General features: G+C 36.4%; 1 protein-coding gene across 2 annotated transcripts in view; it reads right to left on the bottom strand.

Moving 5' to 3' along the window:
• Positions 1-26,437, bottom strand: part of RIF1 (replication timing regulatory factor 1) — a 49,043-nt gene extending 22,606 nt beyond the window's left edge. For both annotated transcript variants that reach the window (XM_007445567.1, XM_007445568.1), the window contains exons 1-19: positions 26,334-26,437; positions 25,512-25,590; positions 23,399-23,495; positions 22,168-22,295; positions 21,980-22,074; positions 20,922-21,111; positions 18,864-18,956; positions 16,495-16,631; positions 14,102-14,255; positions 11,345-11,462; positions 10,303-10,467; positions 9,707-9,817; positions 8,969-9,031; positions 8,603-8,703; positions 6,804-6,890; positions 3,820-3,893; positions 3,429-3,609; positions 1,969-2,076; positions 1,457-1,606 (exon numbers count right to left, since the gene is read on the bottom strand). In XM_007445567.1, coding sequence (XP_007445629.1) covers positions 1,457-1,606; positions 1,969-2,076; positions 3,429-3,609; positions 3,820-3,893; positions 6,804-6,890; positions 8,603-8,703; positions 8,969-9,031; positions 9,707-9,817; positions 10,303-10,467; positions 11,345-11,462; positions 14,102-14,255; positions 16,495-16,631; positions 18,864-18,956; positions 20,922-21,111; positions 21,980-22,074; positions 22,168-22,295; positions 23,399-23,495; positions 25,512-25,590; positions 26,334-26,437 — 2,235 coding nt within the window. The remainder of the gene's footprint in view (positions 1-1,456; positions 1,607-1,968; positions 2,077-3,428; positions 3,610-3,819; positions 3,894-6,803; positions 6,891-8,602; positions 8,704-8,968; positions 9,032-9,706; positions 9,818-10,302; positions 10,468-11,344; positions 11,463-14,101; positions 14,256-16,494; positions 16,632-18,863; positions 18,957-20,921; positions 21,112-21,979; positions 22,075-22,167; positions 22,296-23,398; positions 23,496-25,511; positions 25,591-26,333) is intronic.
• Between the last annotated feature and the right edge of the window lie 554 nt (positions 26,438-26,991).

Genomic DNA, 26,991 nt, shown 5'->3' with positions numbered 1-26,991 from the left:
TTGGACAATGAGGAACTCCAATCTCACTAATGAAGGTATACGCAAAAAATGTTAAAACACTTATCTACAATGTTTTAAAAGATTTTCACTGTGACCAAGTGCCCTTCTCAAGGACACAAGTTTGGTTTAACATACGGAAATGCATATTACCAACAGATCTCATATACTCCAGCAGCAACCAAATATGGGCAGCAAAGAGACCATACATAACAGCTGAAAAACAGCTTTAAAACTTCCAAAATATCAAGCAAGCTTGGTTAAGTTTAGATTTAAATAAATATTCCTTAATAGAAAAACTCAACATTATAAAGATGTAAATTCTTTTCCAAATTAATCTATAAATGCAATATAACCAACCAATGACAAGCAAAATCCCAACAGGGTATTTTATAAAACTTGATAGATTCTACATTTCTTGCAGAAGAGAACAAAGATGTAAGCCTACCCAAGACAATAATTTAAAGGTGAAAACTGAGGGTCAAGCTTCTCCCTAACAATTATAAAAGCCTTCAACAAATTCACTGTCTAGGTGGCCAGATAAAAGCCAGGGATATACATCAACAAGACAGAAAGTCCCTAACCTCATGGAGTGTGGGGCAAGTTACAGAATGAAGTACACAAACGATTTTGATAACAAGATGCTCAGATAGAAATTAACAAGACTAATTAAATAAGATTCTTTGAAGAAGGAAGCACAAGCTTCAAGGGCAGTTGTACGCAGTTCAGATTTTTACTCCAAATGCAACAAAAAGCTACAGAAGTGTTTTAATCCGATTTACATTTTTAAAGTCACTCTGACAAATACTATAGTACCAAAATACCATAATCAGAATTATGCCAATATTTTTAAAAAGAGATTATAAATACTTCTACTCTTCTCTGCAGGGGTAACCACTATTAAGAGCTAGAAAATCTATCTTTTCAGATGGAAAAAAACATTCTTCAGAGTAATAAATAAATTTCAACTGGCAAGAACACTGTATTCATGTATATATGTGAGCATAAATATGTAACTTATGGGTAGAAAGAAAGAGGTCTATTCTAGAATGATACATACCAAACTGCTGACAGCAGTTGCTCTTTTTATAGAGTAAGGGAAAGGAGTGAATAGGAACCTACATTTTTAGATCTACAAACTTCTAGAGGATAGACTTTAAAGAGCTAACAGATATGATAAAGCAAGGTCCAGGACAGTAAGGTCCTTGTACAGTTCATCTAGAATGGCACAGACACACAACAGAGTAGTAAAACCACATCACTGTTAAATGGTCCTGATACATGGACCTTAGAGTCCAAAGACACAAAACTTTTTTGCAAAGCTGTTACTCGTTTTATACACTAACTTCATTACTTATAAACTAAAAGCATTAGTAAATGACAGTTCACAAATGTTATCTCTATTTACTTGAAAAGAATCCTTTACATGCAAAAAAGGTCAGTATCAGGATAAACTCACTGAAAGGCCTTCATCTTCCAAACTGGACATTATCTTGGAAGAAAGTTCCTCACAGCACAAATTCTCCTCTGCAGTTGCCACCAAAGCTGCACAGCGAGCAAATGCTCTATATAATTTTGACCAAGTTTTAAGTAAGGTCTTCATGGTGGCCTAGTAACAATAAAAAAGAAATTTAGAAAACACATCTACACATCAAAACACCTAACAGAATACATCTTTAACATTTTAAAAACACGGTAACATTTAAGGTGTCAAAGAGGAGACTAGTATAGGGTAGTGAGTTTGCCCACCTCCATAGAGCTCTAACTGAAGAACTGTAATAATGCCACAATACCAACAATTATCAAAGGCCAAGAGGAACTTCTCTCTTCCTTCACCACTTTCCTTTCTCCTAAGCTGATTATAGGTCATAAGAAAGTCTTGTTTTAGGTAAAATTACTGTAGGGGTTCATTATAAAGGGTGACATAATATTTTCAGAAAAATGCAAATTCATCAAGTAAAACTGCCTTACCACTGGAATTTTCTGTGCTGAAAAAATATGGTTTATTGGTAAAGTCAGTGCACAATAGATGGCACTAAAATTATGTTCTAAGGCATCACCTTGATTCACTTCATTGGTCTGAAACAAGAAAAATGAAGAAGTTAGACAAATTACCATCTAATTCTAGCCCGAAGTAGTAACATCTTACTATGTGTAGTGAGTAGAATTGTGACTCCAATGTTGAGATGTTCAACAGATGGTGAACTCCTAACCTCTGTAAACTTTGGAAATAGGGTCTTTCCAGATGTAATCATGCAATAATGAAGTCATGCCGGTTTCGGGTGGGCCCTAATCCAATAACTGGCATCCTTATAACAAAAGGGCAAGTTGAATAGACAGAAGCTACTTTGAAGAATGCCATGTGAAGATGCAGGCTGAGACTGAAGTGATGCATCCACAAGCCAAGGAACATCAAGAATTACTGGAAGCTAAGAGAAGCATGGAACACACTCTCCTTCAGAGCTCCAGAAGAAACCAAACCTGCCAACACCTTGATTTTGAAATTCTGGCCTCAAGAGCTATAAAAAAGTAAATTCCTATTGATTTAAGCCATCAGTTCATGGTAATTTTTTAAGCAACCCTGGGAAACGACGCACTGATTTTAAGTCCTAAAAAAGAATCCCAAAGGTGACTCCAAAATCTTTTACTATACACAGAAGGTAGATTCAAGCAAGGACTTATAAAAAGGGCCTCTAGCATCCTTTAAACAGTGGGAAATTATTTAGGAACATAAATTTTTTTCTTCAGGAAGAATATGTTTAATGGAGTGTTGGCTCGAGCAGCTAAAATAAGGGCTATGTATAACCACATAAAAAATTCTTTGGAGTCTTCACTCCATTTGAGAGTTATAACAGACTATTTCCCAAAGAATAATTCCATTTAAAGACTGATGAACAGATAAAGCAGCTGATGAACTATTAATAGTGACAGAACTTGAGCTCCATACCCTGACAATATTGCCACTTTTTAAAGTAATTAAACGTCAGGGTTAGTCAACTCTCAACAATTAATGATTTAGGAACTACAATATAATAGCTTTGAGGTAATCACCAACATAAGATCCCATCAACCATGGGATCCTAAGAATATACAGTCTAGTCAAGATACCCATATTATTCCCTGTAGTACAAATGAAAGAATCCAAGATATAAACAGGGGAATCTGTATATATCATGTAAGCCCTCTGGCTTTCCAATTACTGGAGAAAATGGACTGTTTAGTCTCCACTAAGTTATACTTTCTTGAATAAGGCAGAAACACGATGAAATCAACTAATCTAGAGTATAAAATTAACCAATCCTGCAGAAAAAAATATCCAATATCTTCCATTCAAATACAAACTTCTACTCATATACCTCTTGCTCTAACAAGGAAGAAAAAAAGGGAAGATATTAAATTTGGGGGAAACATGCAGCTAGCTTATATCATACCTGATTTATCAATTCAGTTAATGGGGTGACTATAATACTCCACATTCTCCAAAGATGCTCCTTGTTTTCCAACTGCTTTGCATTTTGATTAATAACATTTAAGACAGAGTCACTGAAAGCTAGCGGTGAAGTTGGACCAGAAAGAACACAGCCTACAAGTGTTTCCAGGTTGAGAAAAAACCTGGAGGAAAAAATTTTCAACTACGCATTAACTGTACGTTCTTCGAAAATACATTAATTACATTATAGCAAGGTTATAAAAGTAACTGACAAAAAAAGAATCCCAACTCTTATTTTGATTTTTTTCATTTTTAAAAAATTTAGAGTAAGTCAAAAGAATCATTCATCACATGACAAACTTTCCAAGATAAACAAAATAGTTTAAAATTACCTTTCATCTTCTACACCACATGCCAACAGATTATTATTGAAAATTAACTGAATTAAGAACAAAGCAGGAGTCCCCTGAAAAAAGATGGGAGATGACAATCAATCTTCCTGTTACAAACAGTATACTCTTCTTGTTATACTTGTTTTCTACAATCAATTATGTGAAATATGACCGTTTTAAGCTTGAGAAATTTAACTTTCGAAATTACTTAGGAAATTACAAAAATGATAGCAAATGTACTTCCACAAACTACACACAAAAAGCAAGCTCTTTATATTTTGATCATAGCTGTTACATCTATGTGAGCAATTAAAGAACAGAGAGATTCCAGATATAAAAAAAATGTTGACTTAAAACTTGGTAGATCAACAATACCTACATCCAGAAGGTATTAAATATATTTCACTATAAGTAACCCAATGCTACTAAGCTTCCAAAATTTATAACAGTAACCAAAACTATTATTATATAAAAGCAAAGAGAAAACTTTCCTTCTAGAACCCTTTGTTTAATCCAGGAAAATAGTTCCATTAATAGTGCCATACTTAATTCTTCACATTAATTATAACGAGTGTACCTTGTTTTATTGTGCTTTGCAGATATGGCATTTTTTACATATTGAAGGTTTGTGACAACCCTATGTCAACCAAGTAAGTCTACTGGCACCATTTTTCTAACAGCAGTTGTTCACTTCATGTCTTTGACACATTTTGGTAATTCTCACGATTTTTCAAACTTAACATTATGTGTCCTGACTGCTCCACTAACCAGCCATTATCCTGTCTCTCTCCACCTCCTCTGGCCTCCCCATTCCCTTGGACACAATATTGAATTTAGACTAATTAATAACACTACAATGGCCTCTAAATGTTTAAGCAAAAGGAAGAGTTGCACGTCTCTCACTTTCAATCAAAAGCTAGAAATAATTAAGCTTAATAGGGAAGGCATGTCAGAAAGGCCAAAAGCTAGGCCTCTTGTGCAAGTTAGCGAAGTTGTGAACGCAAAGGAAAAGTTATTGAAGGAAATGAAAAGCGCTACTTCGGTGAACACAAGTAATAGTAAGAAAGCAAAACAGCCTTACTGCTGATATGGAGAACGTTTTAGTGGTCTAGATAGATCAAACCAGCTACAACATTCCCTTAAGCCAAAGCCTAATCCACAACAAGGTCCTAACTCCTCAATTCCGTGAAGGCTGAGAGGTGAGGAAGCTGCAGAAGAAAAGTGTGAAGCCAGCAGAGGTTGGTTCACGAGATATAAGGAAATAGCCCTCTCCATAACATCAAAGTGCAAGGTGAAGCAGCAAGTGCTCACACAGAAGCTGCATCAAGTTATACAGAAGACCTAGCTATTTAATTAATAATGATGGTGGTTACCCTAAACAACAGATTTTCTACCTGTTGATAAAACAGCCTCATATTGGAAGCAGCAGCCATATAGGACTTTCACAGCTAGAGAGGAAAAGTCAATGTCTGCTTCAAAGCTTCAAATGACAGGCTGCCTTTTATGAGGGGCTAATGCAGCTAGTGATTCTAAGTTGAAGCCAAGGCCATTTACCATCCCAAAAATACTAGGGCCCTTCAGAATCATGCTAAATCCACTCTGCCTGTGCTCTATATAAATGGAACAAACCCTGGATGACAGCTCATCTGTTCCCAACATGGTTTACTGAGTATTTTAAGCCCACTGTTGAGATCTACTCCTCAGGAAAAAAAAAGAGAATCCTTTCAAAATATTACTGCCCATTGATGATGCACCTGGACACCCAAGCACTCTGACAAAGATGTACAATGAGACTAATGTTGTTTTCATGTCTGCTAACACAACATCCATTCTGCAGATCAAGGAGCAATTTCGACTTCCAAGCCTTTTTCAGAAATACATTTCGTAAGGTTATAGTTGCCATAAAGAGTGATTCCTCTGATAGACCTGGGCAAAGTAAACTGAAAACCTTATGGAAAGGACTCATCATTCTAGATGCCGTGAAGAACATTCATGATTCATGGGAAGAGGTCAAAATATCAACATAAACAGGAGTTTGGAAGAAGTTGATTCCAACCCTCCTGAATGACTTAGAGGGGTTTAAGACTTCAGTGGAGGAAATAACTACAGATGTGGCAGAAACTGCAAAGAACTAGAATTAGGATTGGAGCCTGAAGATGTGAAAGAATTGCTGCAATCTTATGATAAAACTTCAACAGATGTGGAGTTGCTTCTTATGGATAAGCTAAGAAAGTGGTTTCTTAAGATGGAATCTACTCCTGGTGAAGATGTTGAAGACTGCTGAAGTGACAACAGGATTTAGAATATTACATAAACTTAGTTGATAAAGCAGCAGTAGGGTTTGAAGAGGGTTAACTAATCTGAAAGAAGTTCTACTGTGGGTAAAACGCTATCCAACAGCATTACATGCTACAGAGAAATCATTTGTGAAAGGAAGAATCAATCACAGCAAACGTCACTGTTGTCTTATTTTAAGAAATTCCCACAGCCACCCCAGCTTTCAGCAACCACCACCTTGATCAGTCAGCAGCCGTCAATATGGAGACAAGACACTCCAGCAGTAAAAAGATGACTCACTGAAGGCTCAGATGATGGGAAGCATCTGTTTAGCAATAAAGTACTTTTAAATTAAGGTATATATATATATATATATATTTTTTTTAAGGAATAATGCTATTTACTCACACTTAACAGACTACAGTATAGTGTAAACATTAACTTTCACATGCATTGGGAAACGAAAAATTTCATGTGACTTTCTTTACTGTGATATTCACTTTCTTGGCACTGGTCTGGAACTGAACCTGCAGTATCTCTGAGGTACGCCTGTACTTTGTCTATCATTTTTTCCTTTAACACAATCAGCGTATTCAAATTCAATTCTCTTGGAACTTTTCAATCTAAGTTTCACTACCTTATGAAAAAAAAATTACCATGGATCTTTTTATTAGCTAATTCAGTATCATTACATTTAAGATACTTGCATTAAGAATATCCATATTAGCAACCTGATATGCTGGAGAACCTAATACTTTCTGAGGAAGTCCTTTAATTGTAATTTCCATGAGAACCTAAGAAAGACAAAAGGTTTTACCGTACATTAGCCATAAAAGTAGTACCTTAGTAAAATTCTTATAGTATTAACTATATTTTTAACAATTTATTACAAGTAATGTTTGTTCATTAATGTAAACACATTCTCATTAGCTTAAAATGTTCAAATACAGAAATATAAATAAAATGATGAAGTCCTTTATTATCTCCAGGAATAATCAATGTTACCAGTTTGGAGTTTATTTTCTAGACCTAAATTTCCATATATGTAAGTACAGAGAGAAACATAACTTCCTAGGCTAGCTGTCTTATACCTGTTTTATACCATTAATGATATTGTACTGTAAGATACTCTGGAACTCGGGCTTCCCTGGTGGCGCAGTGCTTGAGAGTCCGCCTGCCGATGCAGGAGACGCGGGTTCGTGCCCCGTTTCGGGAAGATCCCACATGCCGCGGAGCGGCTGGGCCCGTGAGCCATGGCCACTGAGCCTGCGCGTCCGGAGCCTGTGCTCCGCAAATGGGAGAGGCCACAACAGTGAGAGGCCCGCATAACGCAAGAAAAAAAAAAAAAAAAAGATACTCTGGAACTAATTTTCTTCACCTGACTGTGTTACAGAGTTTTCACATCAGTCTATGTACACACATTCTTAACTGATAAACAAATGTGCAGTTTGTTCAAACTTTTTAAAAATTAATGGTCCTTGAGGCTATTTTCATTTTTTATACTACAAAAAGAAATTCTGCAATCAATTATGTACTCAATAGTGCCAGAAGCAAGTATTTCAAAGAACTGCTAACTAGAAGCTGTATCTAAGACACGCCTCTCAAATGTGACAGAGATTACCAAACTGCCATCCAAAAATATTATTATACTGGTATTAACCTGAATTATATAACTAAGTGAATAACATGACAAAAGTAACTGTTGGTGAAAATAAGCTTTCACATATTCTCATTTGGACAATAATAATTAGCATTCATTGACACATTTATTTTGTTCCAGCCCCATAATGCTCTGTATTTATCAACTCATTTAATTATGAACTACTACTATATCTCTTCTTTATACAAAGACAAGAGAGTAGACAGTGCCTAAGTTCATGCAGTTAATAGCTGGGCTGAGGTTCAACCCAGTCTGTACCAGAGCCCTTGCTATTAACCACTATCCTCTACTGCCACAGTAGACATGGTTGTCATGGCACATAAAGGAATCACTCAGAATCTACCTACGGGTGTGGTTTGTTCCATCTGCAGTTTATTTTGGGAAACTCACTATTACAAAAAGTATACCCAATTCATTTTTTTCCTCTCTACTATGTAGGACATATTTAAAATGCAAAAGCTCTCCAAGATTATTACCAGATATTTTTTTAAATGTACATACTAACAATCAGTGGAACTCAGCAATCTTGTCACAAAATTAGTGTTCATCCGAGTTTCTTCAGTTCAAGTTTCATGCCCCTTATCCCATTTTCTCTGTATGGCCTATTCCTTTTCCTATCACACTGGAAGATTTCTGTAGTTGCCACTGTCATCATTTACTTTATTAAGAAGGTTTCAAATGACTCTATTTAGTCAATGGAACAGCATTTATTACAGGGCCAAATGGCTGATAAGTACTTGATATAAAATATCTTCCCAAATCCTGATCTGTGGTAGTACCTTCAATATAAAATTCAATTTCAGACTATGGTTTTAAAATTCCAGCACATATAGGTCTTATACTTACCAGTGTTTTCAATACAGGAAATACTTCTGACTTCACTATGCTTTCCAAAGATTTTAATAGAAGAGTCAAAACTTCAGAACCTGGTCTCTCTTTTTTGTTACCTATCAAAAAGAAAGAGGAGGGGTACAGTTCTAAACATGTATTTTTAGGGGTGAAAATACTGTCTTTTCAGGGGTAAAAATATATACTCAGAGAGCTATTAAAAAGTAATTTTTTTGTTTTTTCTTACTAAATAAAGTACTTTGTTTAAAGGTAAAGTCCGGAAGATAAGATACTTCAAAAAATGATTTTAAAATTAATTTTATATATGAAAGCCAAACAATTCACTGAGTGCTATAAATATCGTTTGATCATTATAGTGCTTACCAGATTCAATAACTGACTTCACCAAGCTAACTAGCTCCTTCCAAATAGCATTGACAATTGCATCTGCCAAACAAAATAAAAGGTACTTTAGAATGAAACAGATATGACTACAAAAGCTCTCCCTTTCAAGCTTATACCACAGAAATAAATTGAGCAATACTTAAAAATTTAAAATATAATTCTCCTTGTAATAGTCAACCTTGTAATCAGTTTACAATATACTTATTCACCTCATTTTTGTTTAAAGAAAGAAATATTTTTCAAAAGGACTGTTAAAATACTCAGGGTAATTCTTTTTTTTCATTGACTGTATTTTCTGTATTGAAAACCTTTCACTTTTGAGACAAGGATTAAAGACTGAGAAGGATACCTGAAAACCACTAGAAAAAAATTTTCCAACCAGTACAATAGAAAACTATTTAATTTTTAAAACCTGTCATCATTACTTGATAGGCTTTAGAACACAGGAGTTTAGGTGTAGATACTAAAATCACAGAGCCTAGGTATGAATCATAGCTCCATCACTTACTATGTAACTTTGCACAAGTTATTTACTTCTCAGTACAACACAATCCCTTATCTGCAAAATAAGCTAACACAGAAGGTTGCTGTGAGGATTCAATGAATTATATGTAAAACTCCTGCAGCACAATCTGGAAACAGGTGTCACTATATATTTACTATTTTTTCTTTTTAAACACAGGTTTAAATAATAAAAATCTTCTCTTAAATATTTACCAGAAGCATCTTTTCTAATTGCAACAAAGCTATCACGAACAGCAGTGATAAATGTATTTGCATGTTTGGAAAAAAAAGAAGAGCTGCTGATTAACGGATGTTCAAGTCGCTCTAAAAGAGAAAAAAAGACAATTATGCAAAACCAAAGCTTTATGAAATAAATTTCTCGATGTAAAATGTTAGGTGGTCTGATATGTTTTCTATGAAAAAGATTTAGGGACTTCCCTGGTGGCGCAGTGGTTAAGAATCTGCCTGCCGATGCAGGGGACATGGGTTCGAGCCCTGGTCCCAGAAGATCCCACATGCCGCAGAGCAAATAAGCCCGCGCTCAGCCACAACTACTGAAGCCCGCGTGCCTAGAGCCCATGCTCCGCAACAATGGAAGCCACCGCAATGAGCAGCCCGCGCACCACAAGGAAGAGTAGCCCTGCTCGCCGTAACTAGAGAAAACCCACACGCAGCAATGAAGACCGAACGCAGCCAAAAATAAATAAATAAATTTACAAAAAAGATTTATAAAATCTCTTTCCTCACCCCAAAGTATAGTGTTCTGAACTGTGTTAGTAATTGAAATGATTTTTAAAACAATTAAATACCTAAGCTCAGCATAAGTTTGTTTTGCTTAGCAAAACTCAAGACTTCTGGACCCAACAAAAAGTGAAGCAACATTTCAAGCCCCAAAACTTGTATAGAGGGGATTGTGGCCATTCCACCAAAATTTGAACTCAAGTTCATCCGGGGAGTTCCATATGGAGAAGCACCTTTAAACAAACAAACAAAATTGCTAAGTTATGTATGATTAAATTAGTTACCCAAATAAATATATTTTGTTTACTTCATTTCAATGCAATGTACTTTTAAAAGTAAGTAATTTGTTTTTCAATAAAAGTTGAAGAGTTTTTGTTTAAAGCCCACAACAGAGTTCCTAATTAAATACTAATCTTACTAGGTTAAGAACAAGACTAGTGTCACACACCATTTAAATGAATTCTCAGACATTAATCCATACCTTAACATTAATATGCAGGCATTCCTACAACTTGAAATATAAGAATTTGACTCAGAATAGTTAACGTAAAATAGGAACAGCAGGGCTTCCCTGGTGGCGCAGTGGTTGAGAGTCCGCCTGCCGATGCAGGGGACACAGGTTTGTGCCCCGGTCTGGGAAGATCCCACATGCCGCAGAGCGGCTGGGCCCGTGAGCCATGGCCGCTGAGCCTGCGTGTCCGGAGCCTGTGCTCCGCAACGGGAGAGGCCACAATGGTGAGAGGCCCGCGTACCACAAAAAAAAAAAAAAAAAAAAAGGAATAGCAAATAATTTTCTTTCACTGATATACATACTAAGCTACATTCCTTACATCTGTTAAGATCTGATATTTTAAATTATAACTCTAATATCCTAATTCTGAAACAAACGTTAAGAGTCTGTAATGCACTTCACATAATGTAGTGGAAAAAAGTTGATCTTATCCAACTACAATGCAATGACAGCAGTACACAGTAACACATAGAGAAAACAAACAAAACAATTTTGTGATAAGGCAGCCAAAATTATGTGAATTACATGGAGCAAAGACTTGATTCAAAGGCTTTTTGTAAAAATAAAGGAAAAAAACTCCAAGTAGATCTACCTCTTACCTTTGTGTACAGGGGTCGCAGGATTTAAAGCTGGAGAAGTAGCTACACGAGATGAACTGCCTTGAGGCGAAGCATTAACATCAATGCTTATTGTGCTTTGAATCAGAGGCACACAGACCTATTGGGGTTTAAAAAGAGAGAGAGATAGAGGGAACTGAATCTGTAAATATGTACAACTGTCCTATTTTTTTAAAGTCTTGCATAGGGGCTTCCCTGGTGGCGCAGTGGTTGAGAGTCCGCCTGCCGATGCAGGGGACACGGGTTCGTGCCCCGGTCCGGGAAGATCCCACATGCCGCAGAGTGGCTGGGCCCGTGAGCCATGGCTGCTGGGCCTGCGCGTCCGGAGCCTGTTCTCCGCAACAGGAGAGGCTGCAACAGTGAGAGGCCCGCATACCACAAAAAAAAAAAAAAGTCTTGCATAATACAGTTAAATATCCTTAAGAAGCAATCTCAATTGTTTTGATATATTGAAATTCTATTGGCCTTTTTGATGCACAGGGTAAAAACTGAAACTTGGAAAAGTGAAAATTTTTATTACAAATATATTTGCCCTAAATATGTACTATCTATAAATTTCAACTCTACATTCCAGATGGAAAATTATACACATAAATAGCTTTTACAGCTTTTACAAATAACATCTACATGAGTTTTAATGCTATTGGTAGACAGACCATTTTAAACATTTTAAAAAACACCTTAAGAAAATATGAACTAAGACAACTCCAAGCTTATTTCTAAGATCATTCCAATACCTGTCAAATGTAGCCAATGAGTAGATTATGCCAAGGAATGGGTGGGACAACTGGGTAAGATCAGCCTACTAGGAACTTAAAATGGTAGAATTTGAAAAAATTATGACCCCAGTTACAAGTTACAATCAATGTCCAATTTTAATCAGTTCATGCTCTATCAAGTTTAAAAACTTTAATGTATTAAGCAATTAAAAATTTAAAGAGAACTTGCTAAAAAAAAAATCCAAGAATACTTGAGGAAGAACTGATAAACAGCAAGGTATGCAGGATACAAAGAACGACATACAGAAATCTGTTACATTTCTTTAACATTGAAACATCAGAAAGTAAAAAAAAAAAAAAAAACCTTTTAAAATCACATCAAAAAATAAAATACTTGCTGTACACCTGAAACTATCACAACATTGTTAATCAACTATACTCCAATATAAAATAAAAAGTTAAAAAAAACCCCAAAAACCTAGGAATAAACCTGACCAAGGAGGTAAAAGTCCTATATGCCAAGAGCTACAAAACATTAATGATGATTTAAAGAAATGGAAAGATATCCCATGTTCTTGGATTGAAAGAATATTGTTAAAGTGGCCATACTACCCAAAGCAATCTACAGATTTAGTGGGATCCCTATTAAATTACCCATGGCATTTTTTACAGAACTACAATCTTAAAATTTATATGGAACCATAAAAGACCTAGAATTGCCAAAGCAATCCTGAGGAAAAAGAACAAAGCAGGAGGCATAACCCTCCCAGACTTCAGACTATACTACAAAGCTACAAAGTTATCAAAACAGCATGGTATTGGCACAAAAAAAGACATATAGATCAATGGAACAGAATACAGAGTCCAGAAATAAACCCACACTTATGGTCAATTAATCTTCGACAAAGGAGTCAAGAATATACAATGGAGAAAAGATAGTCTCTTCAGCAAGTGGTGTTGGAAAAGTTGGACAGCCACAGGTAAATCAATGAAGTTACAACACTCCCTCACACCATACACAAAAATAAACTCAAAATAAAGACTTACATACAAGACATGACACCATAAAACTCCTAGAAGAGAACATAGGCAAAACATTCTCTGACATAAATTGTAGCAATATTTTCTTAGGTCAGTCTCCCAAGGCAACAGAAATAAAAGCAAAAATAAACGAATGGAAGCTAATCAAACTTACAAGCTTCTGTACCATAAAGGAAACCATAAACAAAACAAAAAGACAACAAGAATGGGAGTTTGGGATTAGCAGATGCAAACTATTATATATAGAAAGGATAAACAACAAGGTCCTACTGTATAGCACAAGGAACTACATTCAATATCCTGTACTAAAAAATAATGGAAAATATGAAAAAGAATATATATGTATATAACTGAATTACTTTGCTGTACACCAGAAACTAATACAACATGTAAATCGACTATACTTCAATAAAAAATAAATCAAAAAAAAGATAAAAGGAGCTATCAGGTCTACCCTTTTTTTTACTTAAAAATAAGATTAAGCTTTCATATTTAAATGTAGCAAGGATATCAAAATCTAAAGGAATCTGTAAAACTCACATGTAACAGTAATGAAAAGCTACAATGGGATTAAATGATTGGTTATCACTATGCAGCCTAGAAAAAGGAGATACAAAAAATTAGAATTGATCCAACTCTGTGTAGCACATGATTTCTATTTCAGTAATGCTGACTCTACTCTCAATTATATTCTAAGTCACATGCAATTCCTTAAAAAAAAATCTTTCATGATGCCTCTAGAGTAAAAATATTTGAGTGTTACTGAATAAAAAGGTTTTAGATGGTCCATTTCAGACGACTGGAGAATATCCTTTGAGGAAAATGAACTCAAGTTCTGTGTCTGGGTGAAAACATCTTTTATACAACGTGCTCTGCTAACACAGCAAAAACAGCACTGAAAGATTAGATTGGTAAAAATCTAAGAACACGTTAATTAAAAAAAACACATCAAGTATTATAATCAACACTTTAATGTTACCTGTTCAAAATTAGCAGGAAGATGAGGTCCTAGTCTCATCAATAAATACCACCAGACTTCTAGTTTTGTCAGCGCTAGAGTTTCTGTTCTCACATGGATAGAACTCAAAGGCTGCATTAACAACTTCAGTCTTTTTGCACTACATAGTATTTCAAAAAAAAAAAAAAAAAAAAAAATTAGCACCCAGGTAAAAACAATAAAGAGGTAAAGATTAAACTTTAAGAATGATAGTATGCAACAGCCTACTATAGCAAGAGAATAGATTTAAAAACAAATTTTTTTTTAATTACCAGCTGTTCCTGTTCTACCCAAAATTTTCATCTTGACAAACTTTAGTACAACCAGGTCACAATACTTAAGGCTTATTTTAAAAAATAATAACTAATATTTATTAGATACTGTGTGCCACGGGTGATTTTTCCACCATTTAGCAATGTCTGCAATATTTCTGGTTACAACTGAGAGGCAGGGATACGGAGACTGCTACTGGTATCTAGTGGGCTGCATCCAGGGATGCTGCTAAACTTCCTCTAACACACAGGGCAGTTCTCCACAACAAACTGTCCAGCCTAATATGCTAAAATGTTGAGAAACTCTTTCTAAGCTGCTTTAGTATTCTCATTATCCCCATTTTACAGATTAAAAAATAGAGGTATATTTTTACCTCAAAAAAAGTTGTCATTTTAAAAATTTACCAGTAATTTATTTTATCATTATCAAACACTTTAACTGCTGGTGCAATTAATGAGATTTTGGAAATCTAAATATTCATTTAGATTTAGTTCTACTCTACATTAGCTATAGCTAGCTATAATCAGATTGCTTAAATTCCACACAAACACTAAATACACTTTAAGCAAAATATTTATACCAGAAGTGTTACTATATCAGTGACGGGAGGATATATAAAATAATAGTCTGTGCTCAATCAACTTATCAAAAAGACTTAAAAAGGATTGTGAAGCATCTGTCAAGTCATGTATTTGGTGGAATAACATTGATCAATGTTTCTTACAAGTATTCTGCCATTCGGCTTTCAATTAACATTTTTCTAAGAAGAAAATGAAGTCAGACCACTGTGGAAACAAATCCTCTAATCCTTTCTGAACTCCTATCTATGAGAGGAGGAGAATACCAACAACTGCTGTGCAATACTCCATTCTCTTTTAGTTACAAGATCTGCTTTCACTCAGAACAGTGATGGGTATCTACTCTTTGACTACTTTATCTAGTTTCCCATTTAGCCATTCTCCCGATGAGATTTTTAAGTGGTACTGTACATGGAATTTCTGATGTGTTGTTTACAGATGGCTGACCCAGCTGCGAAGAAGCTCATTTTTGCCCATTCTGCCTTCCCCTCCTTCCTGTAGTCTGCAATTAAGGCATACTGAAGATGACAACAGAAAAAGACAGGCATCTGATTCCTTAATGACTTCCTGGATCCATAATACCAGTCATAGACTCTCTAGCTCTTGACTTATTTCAAATGAGACAGCATTTTATTTATCTTCTTTAAGTCACTCCTATTTTACGCTTTAACACAACTATACATAATTCCACCAGATTTAATCCTGGATACCTCACACTGAGGTTCATAAACAATAACCAAAAAAAGGTGACATTTCCAATTAAAATCTGTGTCTGGCAATATTTTCAATAAAAGTAGTTGCAGTTAATGCAAATAGTTATTTACAAAACACATTTTAAAAGGGATTAATGGTCTTTGGCAAGGGAAAACATAGGATGAAGTCAACATTATTTAGCAGATCTTGTAAACTATCAATTATACCTAAGATTAACTACCCAGTTAAGTAGGTACTTACACTGACCCGCTTTGGGGCGAAATACTTTCGCACATATATATATTAAGCACCTCCAGTGAACAATAAAAAGATAAGGGTAAGGTACATCAAATGGAATCACTTCTACATATTAATGTTAGGTGCTGTTCTAAAGATCCTGAAAAAAAGTTCCTCAGTCTCTGATACTTTGATTCCATAGCAATGAAAATTGTTTGCTATCATCTATTGGCTGTGTGACCTTTGATGAACTACTTAATCTTCCGAAAATATCGATAATGCTTACCATCTAAGGTCTACTGTGATGATTAAATGAGAAGTATGTAAAATGCTTAACTAAGTGCTGGAATTCACTAAGAAAGCCACAAACAGCATCTGTCACTTTGTTCAGTTTTTGAAATAGTGTAAAATAAACTTTCTATCTGTGATTTTCAAGAATGCCTGGCCTTTGAATTCTACTTTTAGCTACAAATTTATTCCCCTAATATTCAATGATAGGTAAATATTTGATATAAAGCCCCCCCCCAAAATATCAGAAAAGCTTTGTTTTTCATCTTAAGCCATAAAAAATCGAATTTTTTGTATTACTTACCTGGATTTAAAGCAAAATTATCTATTAAACTCTTCCAAGCAATAAAAGCTATTTTTTTAATCATGGGTGCTCCACTACGAAATCCCAGTTCTTCTAGCTGTAATAGAGAATTGATGAAACTCCCACTTCGATGCAAGGTCTAAAAAGGAAGAATCATTAAGAAGTTACTTACCTGCCTGAAACAATATATAGGCACTATCATCATTCATTTATCTAACTCACCCAGTGTTAACTATGTAAAATCTAAGGAATTTAAAACTTTTTAAAGTACTGAATTTTGTATGCATATTCAAAATTCTGCATCACAAAATATAAAGCTCCATGAAATAGGTAATGCATAATACATATTTCTAAAACGTCAGAGAATATCAGAAATGTGATAAATCCAAAATTTTACCAACATATTAAAAAAAAGTATTCATATGAAAAAATCTGAATATTAAAGAAAAATAAGAAACTCAAACTAATAATCTTTTCAAATACACTGAAACAGGCAGGAAAAACAGTTAAGTAAAAGATGGATAAATGACAAGTAAACAATGCATCCCAAGAAAAAATACACAAAAAGAACTTTGTCATAAGTGACTATAGTCCACACATAATCTGAACAGAATATAAATGTAACAAAAAAAGCTGGCTTAGAAATTCACAAAAATCCACAAGAAAGCTACTAGAGCCAATAAAATCATTTCAGCAATGTTGCAGAGTACAAGACCAACACACAAAAATCAGTTGTGGTTCTATACAACAGCAATGAATGATCTAAAAAGGAAATCAGGAAAGCAATTCCATTTACAATAGCACCTAAAATAATTAAACACTTAGAAATAAATCTAATCAGAGGTGAAAGACTTTTAAACTAAAACCTACAAAGTATATTTGAAAAGGCCTAAATAAATGGAAAACCATCCGGTGTTCATGAATAGGAAGATTTAATATCATTAAAATGTCAATACTACCCCCAAAGCAATCTACAAATTCCACACAATCTCTATCAAAATTCCAAAGGCCTTTTTCACTGAAAAATAAAAGCTGATCTTCAAAAATTCATTATGGAATTGCAAAGAGCCCCAAATAGCCAAAACAATTGTAAAAAAAAAATTATAAAGTTGGAAGACTCACTTCCTTGACTTCCAAACCTACTGCAACAGTACAGTAATTAAAGCACATGGTAATGGCATAAGGAGAAACATTAACAGACCAATGGAATAGAGATCCCCAAAATACTCTCACATACACTGTCAACTGATTTTCAACAACAGCGCAAAGACCACTCAACAAAAGTCTTTTTAACAAATGGTGTTTGGAAAATTGAGTATTCACATGCAAAAAAATGAAGCTGGACCCTTGCCTTACACCATATACTAAAATAAACTCGAAATGGATCAAAGATCAAAATTTATGAATTAGCAAATCCAGAGAAAAAGCAGAATGGAGGTTACGAGGGGCTGCAGAGGGAGGGGCAGAGGGAGTCAATGTTTATGTAACATGTATAGTTTTTGTTGGGGATGATGAAAAAGTTCTGGGTGTAGACACTGGTGATGTTTACACAACTGTAAATGCTTTTAGCGCCACTGAACTGTATACTTAGGATGGTTATGATAAATATTATGTTATGTTTATTTACCACAATAAAGAAAATCACAACTCCACCCCCTCAAAAAAACCTGGCTTAAAGATAGAACATACAGTTGATTCTCATTATTCACCACAGTTATGTTCTATAAAGTTGCCTTGACACTGTATTAGAAAATACTGAACCATGGCTTGTAGGGAAAATGCAGGGTTAGGTTCCTGCAAGCCTCTGATCACATTTTCATCAACCATTTGACACACAACCTTGTTTTTTGTTTGTTTTGGATTAAAGACATCTTGTTGATTCACTAACATTGAACTCACAGCGGACAGCACTGTAACTCACGCCTGAACAGTCTATCTAGCACATGTATTTCCCCCCTAAGGCACATCATAGCCTTCCGCTGCTTAGCAACCAGACAGCACTTCAGCACTACATTTTGGGGCCATTTAAAACTGAAATCACCAAGAAAAAGCATGAAACGTGAAAAATGTGGCATTAAATGGATCATGAAATGGACATTTGTTTAAAGGACATTAAGAATTGAAGCAAAAAGGCAGAATGTAACCTTGCTCAACCTCAGGTGGGAACATGCATGCTGTAGGACTCAAATATTTTGCCACTACACATGCCTACAATTGACTGCAAAAGCAGCACAAATACTGATGTTGAGTTAACAAATTTTAGTAATTTTTATATACGGCATGCATGAATAATGAGGATCAACTGTACTATGGAAAGTTAAGAAATTAAAGGGTCTGGCATGTAAAAACTGTTCATTAACTGTGTACTTACCTTCCCAAGAAGTTTGACAAACAAAGGCCATAATTTTAACACGTAAGTCTCATTTTTACTCATAAATAGCTTCTGGAGTTCCGAAAGTAATTTCTAAAAACCAAAGCAAAAATATTTACCAAAGACTCTTGGAAAGAAAAAGAATGCAGTATTAAATTGATCTTCTAGGGCTTCCCTGGTGGTGCAGTGGTTGAGAGTCCGCCTGCCGATGCAGGGGACGCGGGTTCGTGGCCCCGGTACGGGAGGATCCCACATGCGGCGGAGCAGCTGGGCCCGTGAGCCATGGCCGCTGAGCCTGCACGTCCGGAGCCTGTGCTCCGCAACGGGAGAGGCCACAACAGTGAGAGGCCCGCGTACCGCCAAAAAAAAAAAAAATTGATCTTCTCAGCCAAGTAACTTTTCCCAGTATTTTATCAGGAAAACTTTCACATATATAGCAAAGCTGATAGAATTTTACAGTAAATATCCAAGTATAAATACCACTAACATTTTACTATGTTTGTCTTATCACGTATCTGGCCATTCTTCCATCCATCAACAGTTTTTTTCCCTACCAATATACTTTCCCCTAAAAACTTCAGCTTGCTTATCATTAGAGTTCAAATGATAATGCTTTAACCACTCACTCTAACTTTAAAAATTAATAGCTTCATGGGTAACACATCTGAGAAAATTTAAGTTCAAATTTATTAAGATTTTATACAGTGGACCCCTGGACAATGTGAATTTTAACTGTGCGTTCTACTTATACTCAGATATTTTTCAGTAGTAAATACTACAGTACTGCACAGTCCGTGGTTGGTTGAATTCAAGGATGCAGAGGAACCACGATTACAGAGGGCCAACTATGAATTATACAAGGATTAAACTCAACTTGTTCAAGGGGTGACTGTATACTCTCTTAAGAAATAAACTTAACAATAAAAAAACTTACAAAGACACTGGCGTCACCTTTAGACTCCAAACCTTACCATGAGGCATCCTGAATTTTAAAAAATAAACAAAACCCCAGGTTTTAGAATCTGGACGTCTCCACCACCTCCTGGATTACTGTAACGTCTCCCAACTAGTCTCTCTGCTCCTACGTAGAGGTTTTTTTCCTCAACGCAGACAAAGCGATCCCTTTAAAACCAAAGTAAGTAAGCATATCACTCGTAGACTCAAAAGCTTCAAATACGGTTTTCAATATAACCCAGAGTAAAAACCAAATGCCTTACAATGGCCCCCGAGGTCCTATGTGATTTGGCCCTGTTTCTGGTATCAACTCCTCCTCCTCTCATCCTCATCGCTCTATCCTACTGCCCAGTGTTCGCTGAACACAACCAAGTACTCATATCAGAGCAAGGCCTTTTGCGCTCATGGTTCCTCCTGCCTCAAATGAGCTTACTGCATATTATTCAGGTAGCTAACTCCTATATCGCCTTCAAATCACCTTTCAAATAACCTATTCTTTTTCCTTCCCTGACCACCCTTCCTCTCCGATGGCACTTTCCATCCAGTCCTTGCTGTTTTCCATTAATGCTCTTTACTAATTATACTATATACTTTATTATCTCTCCCACTAGAAAATAAGCTCCACAAGTTGCTTTTGTTCACTGCTATACACACAGTACTTAAAACAATGTCCAGTATATAACAGGTGCTCAATAAATATGTTATGAGAAAGGTTGAAAAACCTAAAACCTGGGGCAATAACTTTAGGAAACTGTACACACTAGATGCACTTGTGTGCATTAAATTTGTATCTACTAGGATTATGCTATAACAATCCAGATAGCGATGCATCAGTTAATGTTCTCCCTTTTCCAAAAATGCAATTTCTTGCAATCACCATTCGTTGGGGATGGGGTAAAATGCCTGGATTGTAATAACACTGATAGACAGCTCCCTTCCTTACTGTAATATAGGATCAGTGTGACTACATTAACTTAAACAATTCTTTGTATTAATTCAAAGAGGAACTTCCTAGATCATAGAGCAATTACACCAATATGAGCCCTCAGCTTGGTGCAAAACCTTACAATGCAGTATCCAAAAAATCCTTAAAGTATTACTTACGGTAGTCATAAGCTGCTCTGTGATAGATGCTATTTCTTGTTGTTTCTGAAGTAACAACGGCATTCCCATCTCTAGAGCAGTGGCTCCCCGTAAATGTACCTTTTGGGCCGAATGAACCACTAAAGGTATGACCAATTTTGCCCATCTAATTGACTCTTCTCCCATTTGAATTGGGGCTTGTTCAATTAGCCTGTGTAGAGAAATCAATGACTAAATTAGTCTGACCTCACCTTTTACGTCTAAAGTACCAGGAAAATATACAGTACACAAGTATGCAGAAATATGCATAGTATGGTCCAAATGTTTTACAATACTATATACACATATATACACACACAAAAATAGATCTAATTTTTAATTGCTAATTTGTAGACTTCCCTATTATTTTAATAAACTTTTCAAAGAAGAACGTATCATCTTTCCTTCAGATTAAAAAAATTTAAATACTAATTATTTTTACAGAATTAAATTCAATATTCTTATAGGACAGGACAGCTAGAGAACCACGATACACCGTGAACATCAATCAGGGCATCAGAACACTAAGTAGTTAAAACACAGAGCTCAACAACTAAAGAAAACTTTCAAAGAATGAAAAACAAGTTAAGGCAAAGCACATCAACAGTTTATGCTGTCAGCACATCCATTATGAAAAGCAAGGATGTGTAGGAAGAAGATAGGGGATTTTCCTGTTCCCCTCATCTGCTGCTAGGAATTATTTAATGCTTTCCTAAATGCCTGTTACAGCTCACGTAAAAGTCTGTAATATTTTTTAAACTCTTGCAAAAGCTTTAACAGAGATAATTTTTAAAACCAGAACTGTGTTAGCAGCAGCAGCAGCAGAACCAAGGCTGTATTTTAAAGACTGTCTCAGTAAAAATAAAGAAACCTAGTAACTTATGCACATCTACTTCCTTCTTCCTGTTACTTGACTTTTAGTCCAGAAGACATTTCCTTCTTTTAATGTTTAACTCAAATTCAAGTCCCAAAAGACTACTCCTTAAATTCTAAATTTACTGAAACTGTTCTTCTAAATTCCATAGCATACAAACTCATACCTTATGATGACATTTAATGCTTCATAATCCACAACAGCAGAATGCATCTCTCCTCTATTAAAGACTATTTCTAATGAATCAATTATACTAGATACCTGAAAGACAGAACCAAATAAATACAAATTGAATAAGTCTGAAGTTTTTAACTGGCATGTGGTTAAGAAGACATACACAAAATCTATACTCACTACTTTGCCAACAACTTCAGTGGGAAACGTCTGTTTGGATATCACCCAAAGTGCCCTAGTACGTACATTTTTATCTGAATTCTTAACAATATCATTCAGTTTTGAAAGCAGTTCTTGAATATTTATCTCTGAAAAATAAGCAGTTTTAATTATGTGGAATCATTTACATCCTTTAAAATCTCTAACAGAAAAATAGAGAAAAATCCTGTTCCCTTCAGTGTCAAAAAGTTAAATGCACATCCAGAGAAAAGGACCAGAGAACCAATGTTGATATCAAACTTCTTCCCAAAACGCAAAACTCAGGTCAGAGGGAAGGTATTCTCAGAGAAAACAGATAGTAGCCTCTAAATCAGATATTTTTCAACTAAAATATTTCTAAAAGATCTTATTATTAGGTATGAACATACAAGTCAATTTTTGGCAAGACATTATGAATCCTATATCTCTGCTCCAAAATGAACAACTCCTACTTTAGATTGCTAACATTTCTATATAAAAAAAGCGGAAACTTTTTCCTCAGAAAAAAAGATGGTAACAACTTTCTGATATCCTTAATCCCTATTCCTAATTTCTTCTCTCTAAAGATCACCTCCCAGGTTTCCTTTACCATGACAAGCTACTTACAGAACAATAATTAAGATCACAATCCTCCCCTGATATCCATGGGAAACTGGTTCCAGGACCCCCTCTCAGGAATATCAAAATCCAAGAGATGCTCATGTCCCTTATGCCTTCCACATGCGTGGGTTCTGCATCCAAGGATACAGAGGGCCAAGGACGCTTGAAAACTCAGAAAAGCATCAGATCCTGTGCTTTCCATTACCACTTTTAGCTCCAAATTATCTCATTTACCACTAGGTGAAAGAACTGTTCAAATTACAGCATGTTCCTTAACACATGCCTGTGTAAAATAAATCACCATCTAACTTCCAAAATTAATTCCATCTAATTATAAACTTCCAAAGCAGGTGTGTTTTTATAAAGGACAAGGTTCAGTTTTCTCAACAATTATTTTTAAATAGGCTTATTTTATTTTCTTTTATAGCAAACTTTATGGTAACAAAGTCAGAACTACATCTAAGGAAAAGAAACCTTCCAACAATGATATAACCTAAACACTTTCTCAAAAGCAAATCCTAAACTACAGGTTATGAAACTAATAGAGAGGTAACAGTACATTTAACAGTATCAAACTATAAACTCTAAAAATACTATATCACAATAAATTTACCTGATAATCCAGAGGTAATTTTCGGATTATATAAGCAAAACCCCAAGGCCTGCAGAGCAGCACTACTGAGCTCTGAGTTTTGACTGGCAATGTGAGTCTTCGAAAATAAAATAACATTTGTTACAAACAAGTACAACTGTAAATTAATTTTTAGACAGCAAAAATTGATTAAAAACAAAATTACATTTTAATTCCAACAATCAACAGATCTTTGAGAGCAGATTAAAAAGGAGTAAGATCAGGAGGCCATGGATACACCTTGGCAAAGAAAGAAGGAAACTAGGTAGAGATCCCCTAAAGAAAGAATATTTTTCTTAAAAGGAAAAGAACATCTCCACACATCTGAAAGCAAAAAAAATAAAAGCCAACAAATGGAAGATGCTGAAGACACTAGACAGGAAACAAAGAGTAGGAGCAAAACCCTTCCACAAAAAGAAAGCAAGACTCAAAGGCAAAAGCTGACATATTTGCTATGGAGTGGAGCAACACCTCTAACACAGAGAGGGAAGGAGCTGGAATGTAACATTTACTAAGTAGCTAAAGTGCTAGGACCTTTAAACATTATCTCAATACTTCACAGACACGAGAATTTGAGTCCATGACCATCTGGAATTCAAAGCCCAATGCATATTCTATATGTAAAAGTTATAAAATCCCAAACCTGTCAAAGGGAGTCTTGCCATATGCCCCAACCCTACATTTACTTGTAACCCTGCATTCTTGGTACCATTTCCCATTGCAAAGTGATTTATCTTCAAATCCCCCCATTTCTGTGAATCCAATATCCAAGGAATCCTCGACTATCTGCTACTCTTGACAGAGAAGAATGGTAAATGTTAGTAGTCAAATATAAGAAGAGACACTTCCTTGGAGCACCCCTTTCATAATTAATCAAACCAAACATCCAAAATACTACACCCTGAGATACAAAGTCTTAAACACTTAAGATGATGAGAGCTACTACTATATCTCCTAGATAGTAGCTAATATGTGTGTGATCAACTTTTGATTTTCCTATCATTAATCACCCACATGCTTCTAAATAATTATTACGCATTTTAGTTACAAACCCTATTTACAAACAATGCAACTTAATTCAAAACGCATGCAAATGAGTTTCTGATCCTACATGCTCTCAAATACCAAACACATTATACATGTCTTCATCACAACAAATACACTACAAGAATGTGGAAAATGACAATGAAGAAAAATGGGACAATAAATAATACCATTAATATTGTTTATACTATTAACAAGTCGACCTACTACACAATAAAGTTCTTGCTTACATGAACAAAAACCACTTATGACTATAACAGGAATATTTAAGGGTAGGCAAGGTAGTACCCCCAATGTCTCAACATTTGGCCTGAAATCATGGTAAAATGTATAATGAACATCTTGACAGAATACTTCCGTTTAAAAGCACAAAAACAGGGTCACAAAAATAAGAACTCAAAGGGACTTTGGAGATTTAGTTCAACCTCTTTATTCTAAAAACAAGGAAATTAAGTTACGTGTAAAGGAAAATCAAGTCACAAAAGCACAGTATACTCAAGTGACGACAAGAGCATAGGTCCTGAGTTTGATGTTAAACTACACAACCTCCCTATAAACAAGCAAACAAGATAACCATAAGCGGTTTTTTAAATAAGCAAGAGTGGCAAAAACTAAGGGTGAGTGAAGATAAAAAAATGAATGTTACCCACACAGTAGACCAATGACAAAACTAGAGATTCATTTTATTTAAAAGTACATTGCTACAAAAGGAGAAAAAAAAACAGATTAAATAATCTCTGATCACCGCTTCCCTATGAAGAGTGCAAGTTTTGGATTCAAGTGACCACAGCCGACTTTAGGCACGTTAAACTAATTTCTTCTGCAAAGTGGGGATTAAAGACTAGCCTCACTGGGACAGGGAGGATTAAGTGAGAGAAAACAAGATAATTAAGATAGCACCTGATATGGCACCTGATACATTGTAAGTCCTCAAACAGTACTATAATAACCCTGCTGTTATTTTATTTTAGACTCAAAGTTTTTAAGTTAATTGGCAAAACCTGTTTTTCCCACAAAGTAAAAACTATTTACAACAAAGATACATACATACCTTTAAAACTCTGATTAGCTGAGGAAGTTTCTTCTCAATTTCTATAATGATTTCTTTTCCATCTTCTCCAGTCATACGACTTCAGAAAAGCAGAAAGAACACAAATTTATGCAAACAGCAGACACAAAAATGAACTATGAAATACCTGCATAATCTTTTTAAACATTATGTTAGAACACGGGCAAATTAACTGACCCAGTGCTGAAAATGTTTTAAGAACATGTAAGAATATAAATGCGAAGAAACCCTCAGAATAACTTGTGCATCCACACTGTACACAGGTTTTGACAGCTTCTCTATGTGAAGAGGAAACGGGGAAATCTATCCCTAGTTAAAAACTTAGAAACTTACTAAATCTTTATCGCTTTATACCAGTAGTTACCCTTTCCTTGCAATTTCCAAACTACATTTAACTCAGAAAAACATGGTCTGCAGGGGGAAAAAAAAACGTGGGAAGCATTTGCGATTAAAAGAGAACTCGGTTTACTGCTCGCTATTAAAAAACCAATTGTGGGTTCCCCCACTGTCCCGAAACACAGGCGGCTCACGCTGAAAAACCACTACTCCAGCACACTCCCTTCCAACCAAACTTTTCTTAACCCTTCGCTTGCAAGACACACGTGCAGGCTTCCTCATTCCAAACTTGCACCTTAAGGGCAGCAGCACCCGCAGCCGGGAACGTCACCTGGCACGCCGCACCCCGGCGTCCCCGCAGCTGCCAGACTTCCAGAACACACAAACTCGCTTCGCGTGCCCCACCCGGGCTATCTCCTCCCCAAGACCCGCCAGGGCGCCCCACCCCATACCCCCAGCAGGCCTCACCTAGTCAGGGTCAGGTAAGCGTCGGTCTGCTCTCCATGGGAGGCAGAAGGGTCTTCCAAAGTCTCCAACAGCGGCACGAGGGGGCTGTGGCCCGGGGCCGTCATGTCGGCACCCCCCTGAGGGCCGGACCGGAAAAGGAGACAATCCAGTGACCGATGGAAACAGCTCCGCGGCGGCCCCGCGCGCCCGCCCCCGTCCTCCCAGAGCCACCGCGTCCACGCCCCGGGCCCCTCGAGCACAAACCCAAGGTCCTAACCTCCGCCTGCGCGCCGCAACACGCACCCAGGCCCACGCCGCGCTCCGCCCAGGGCCCGCTCCCGCCACCAGTTTCCCGGGCAGCTTTCAACAGCGGGAGGAGACCGGCGCGGCGGCGGGAGAAGCCCGGGGAGCGAAGCGTCTCACCGCGAGGGGGCGGAGGTTGCGCCAGGCTGACGGTTCCCCACCGCCTAGCACTGTGACCCCGATATTCACCCCCACGTACGAAGACAGGCCTGCGTCCTCTCCGCTGCTGCCCTGCAGCACCCGGACGCGGCCCGACCTCGACTTTCCTGGCTCCGGCTGTTTACTCACGCGTGCGGCCCGCTCCCTCCTAGACCAAGATGGCGGCGGGGGCGGGCCCCGGAGCGCGCGGGAGTAGGACAGGCCTGGCGGGAGAGGC

Source organism: Lipotes vexillifer, unplaced genomic scaffold (assembly GCF_000442215.2).
Source record: "Lipotes vexillifer unplaced genomic scaffold, Lipotes_vexillifer_v1.1 scaffold193, whole genome shotgun sequence".
Classification (NCBI taxonomy): Eukaryota; Metazoa; Chordata; class Mammalia; order Artiodactyla; family Lipotidae; genus Lipotes; species Lipotes vexillifer.
The sequence above is the reverse complement of the archived record's forward strand: the minus strand, read 5'-3'. Positions and strand labels throughout refer to the sequence as shown.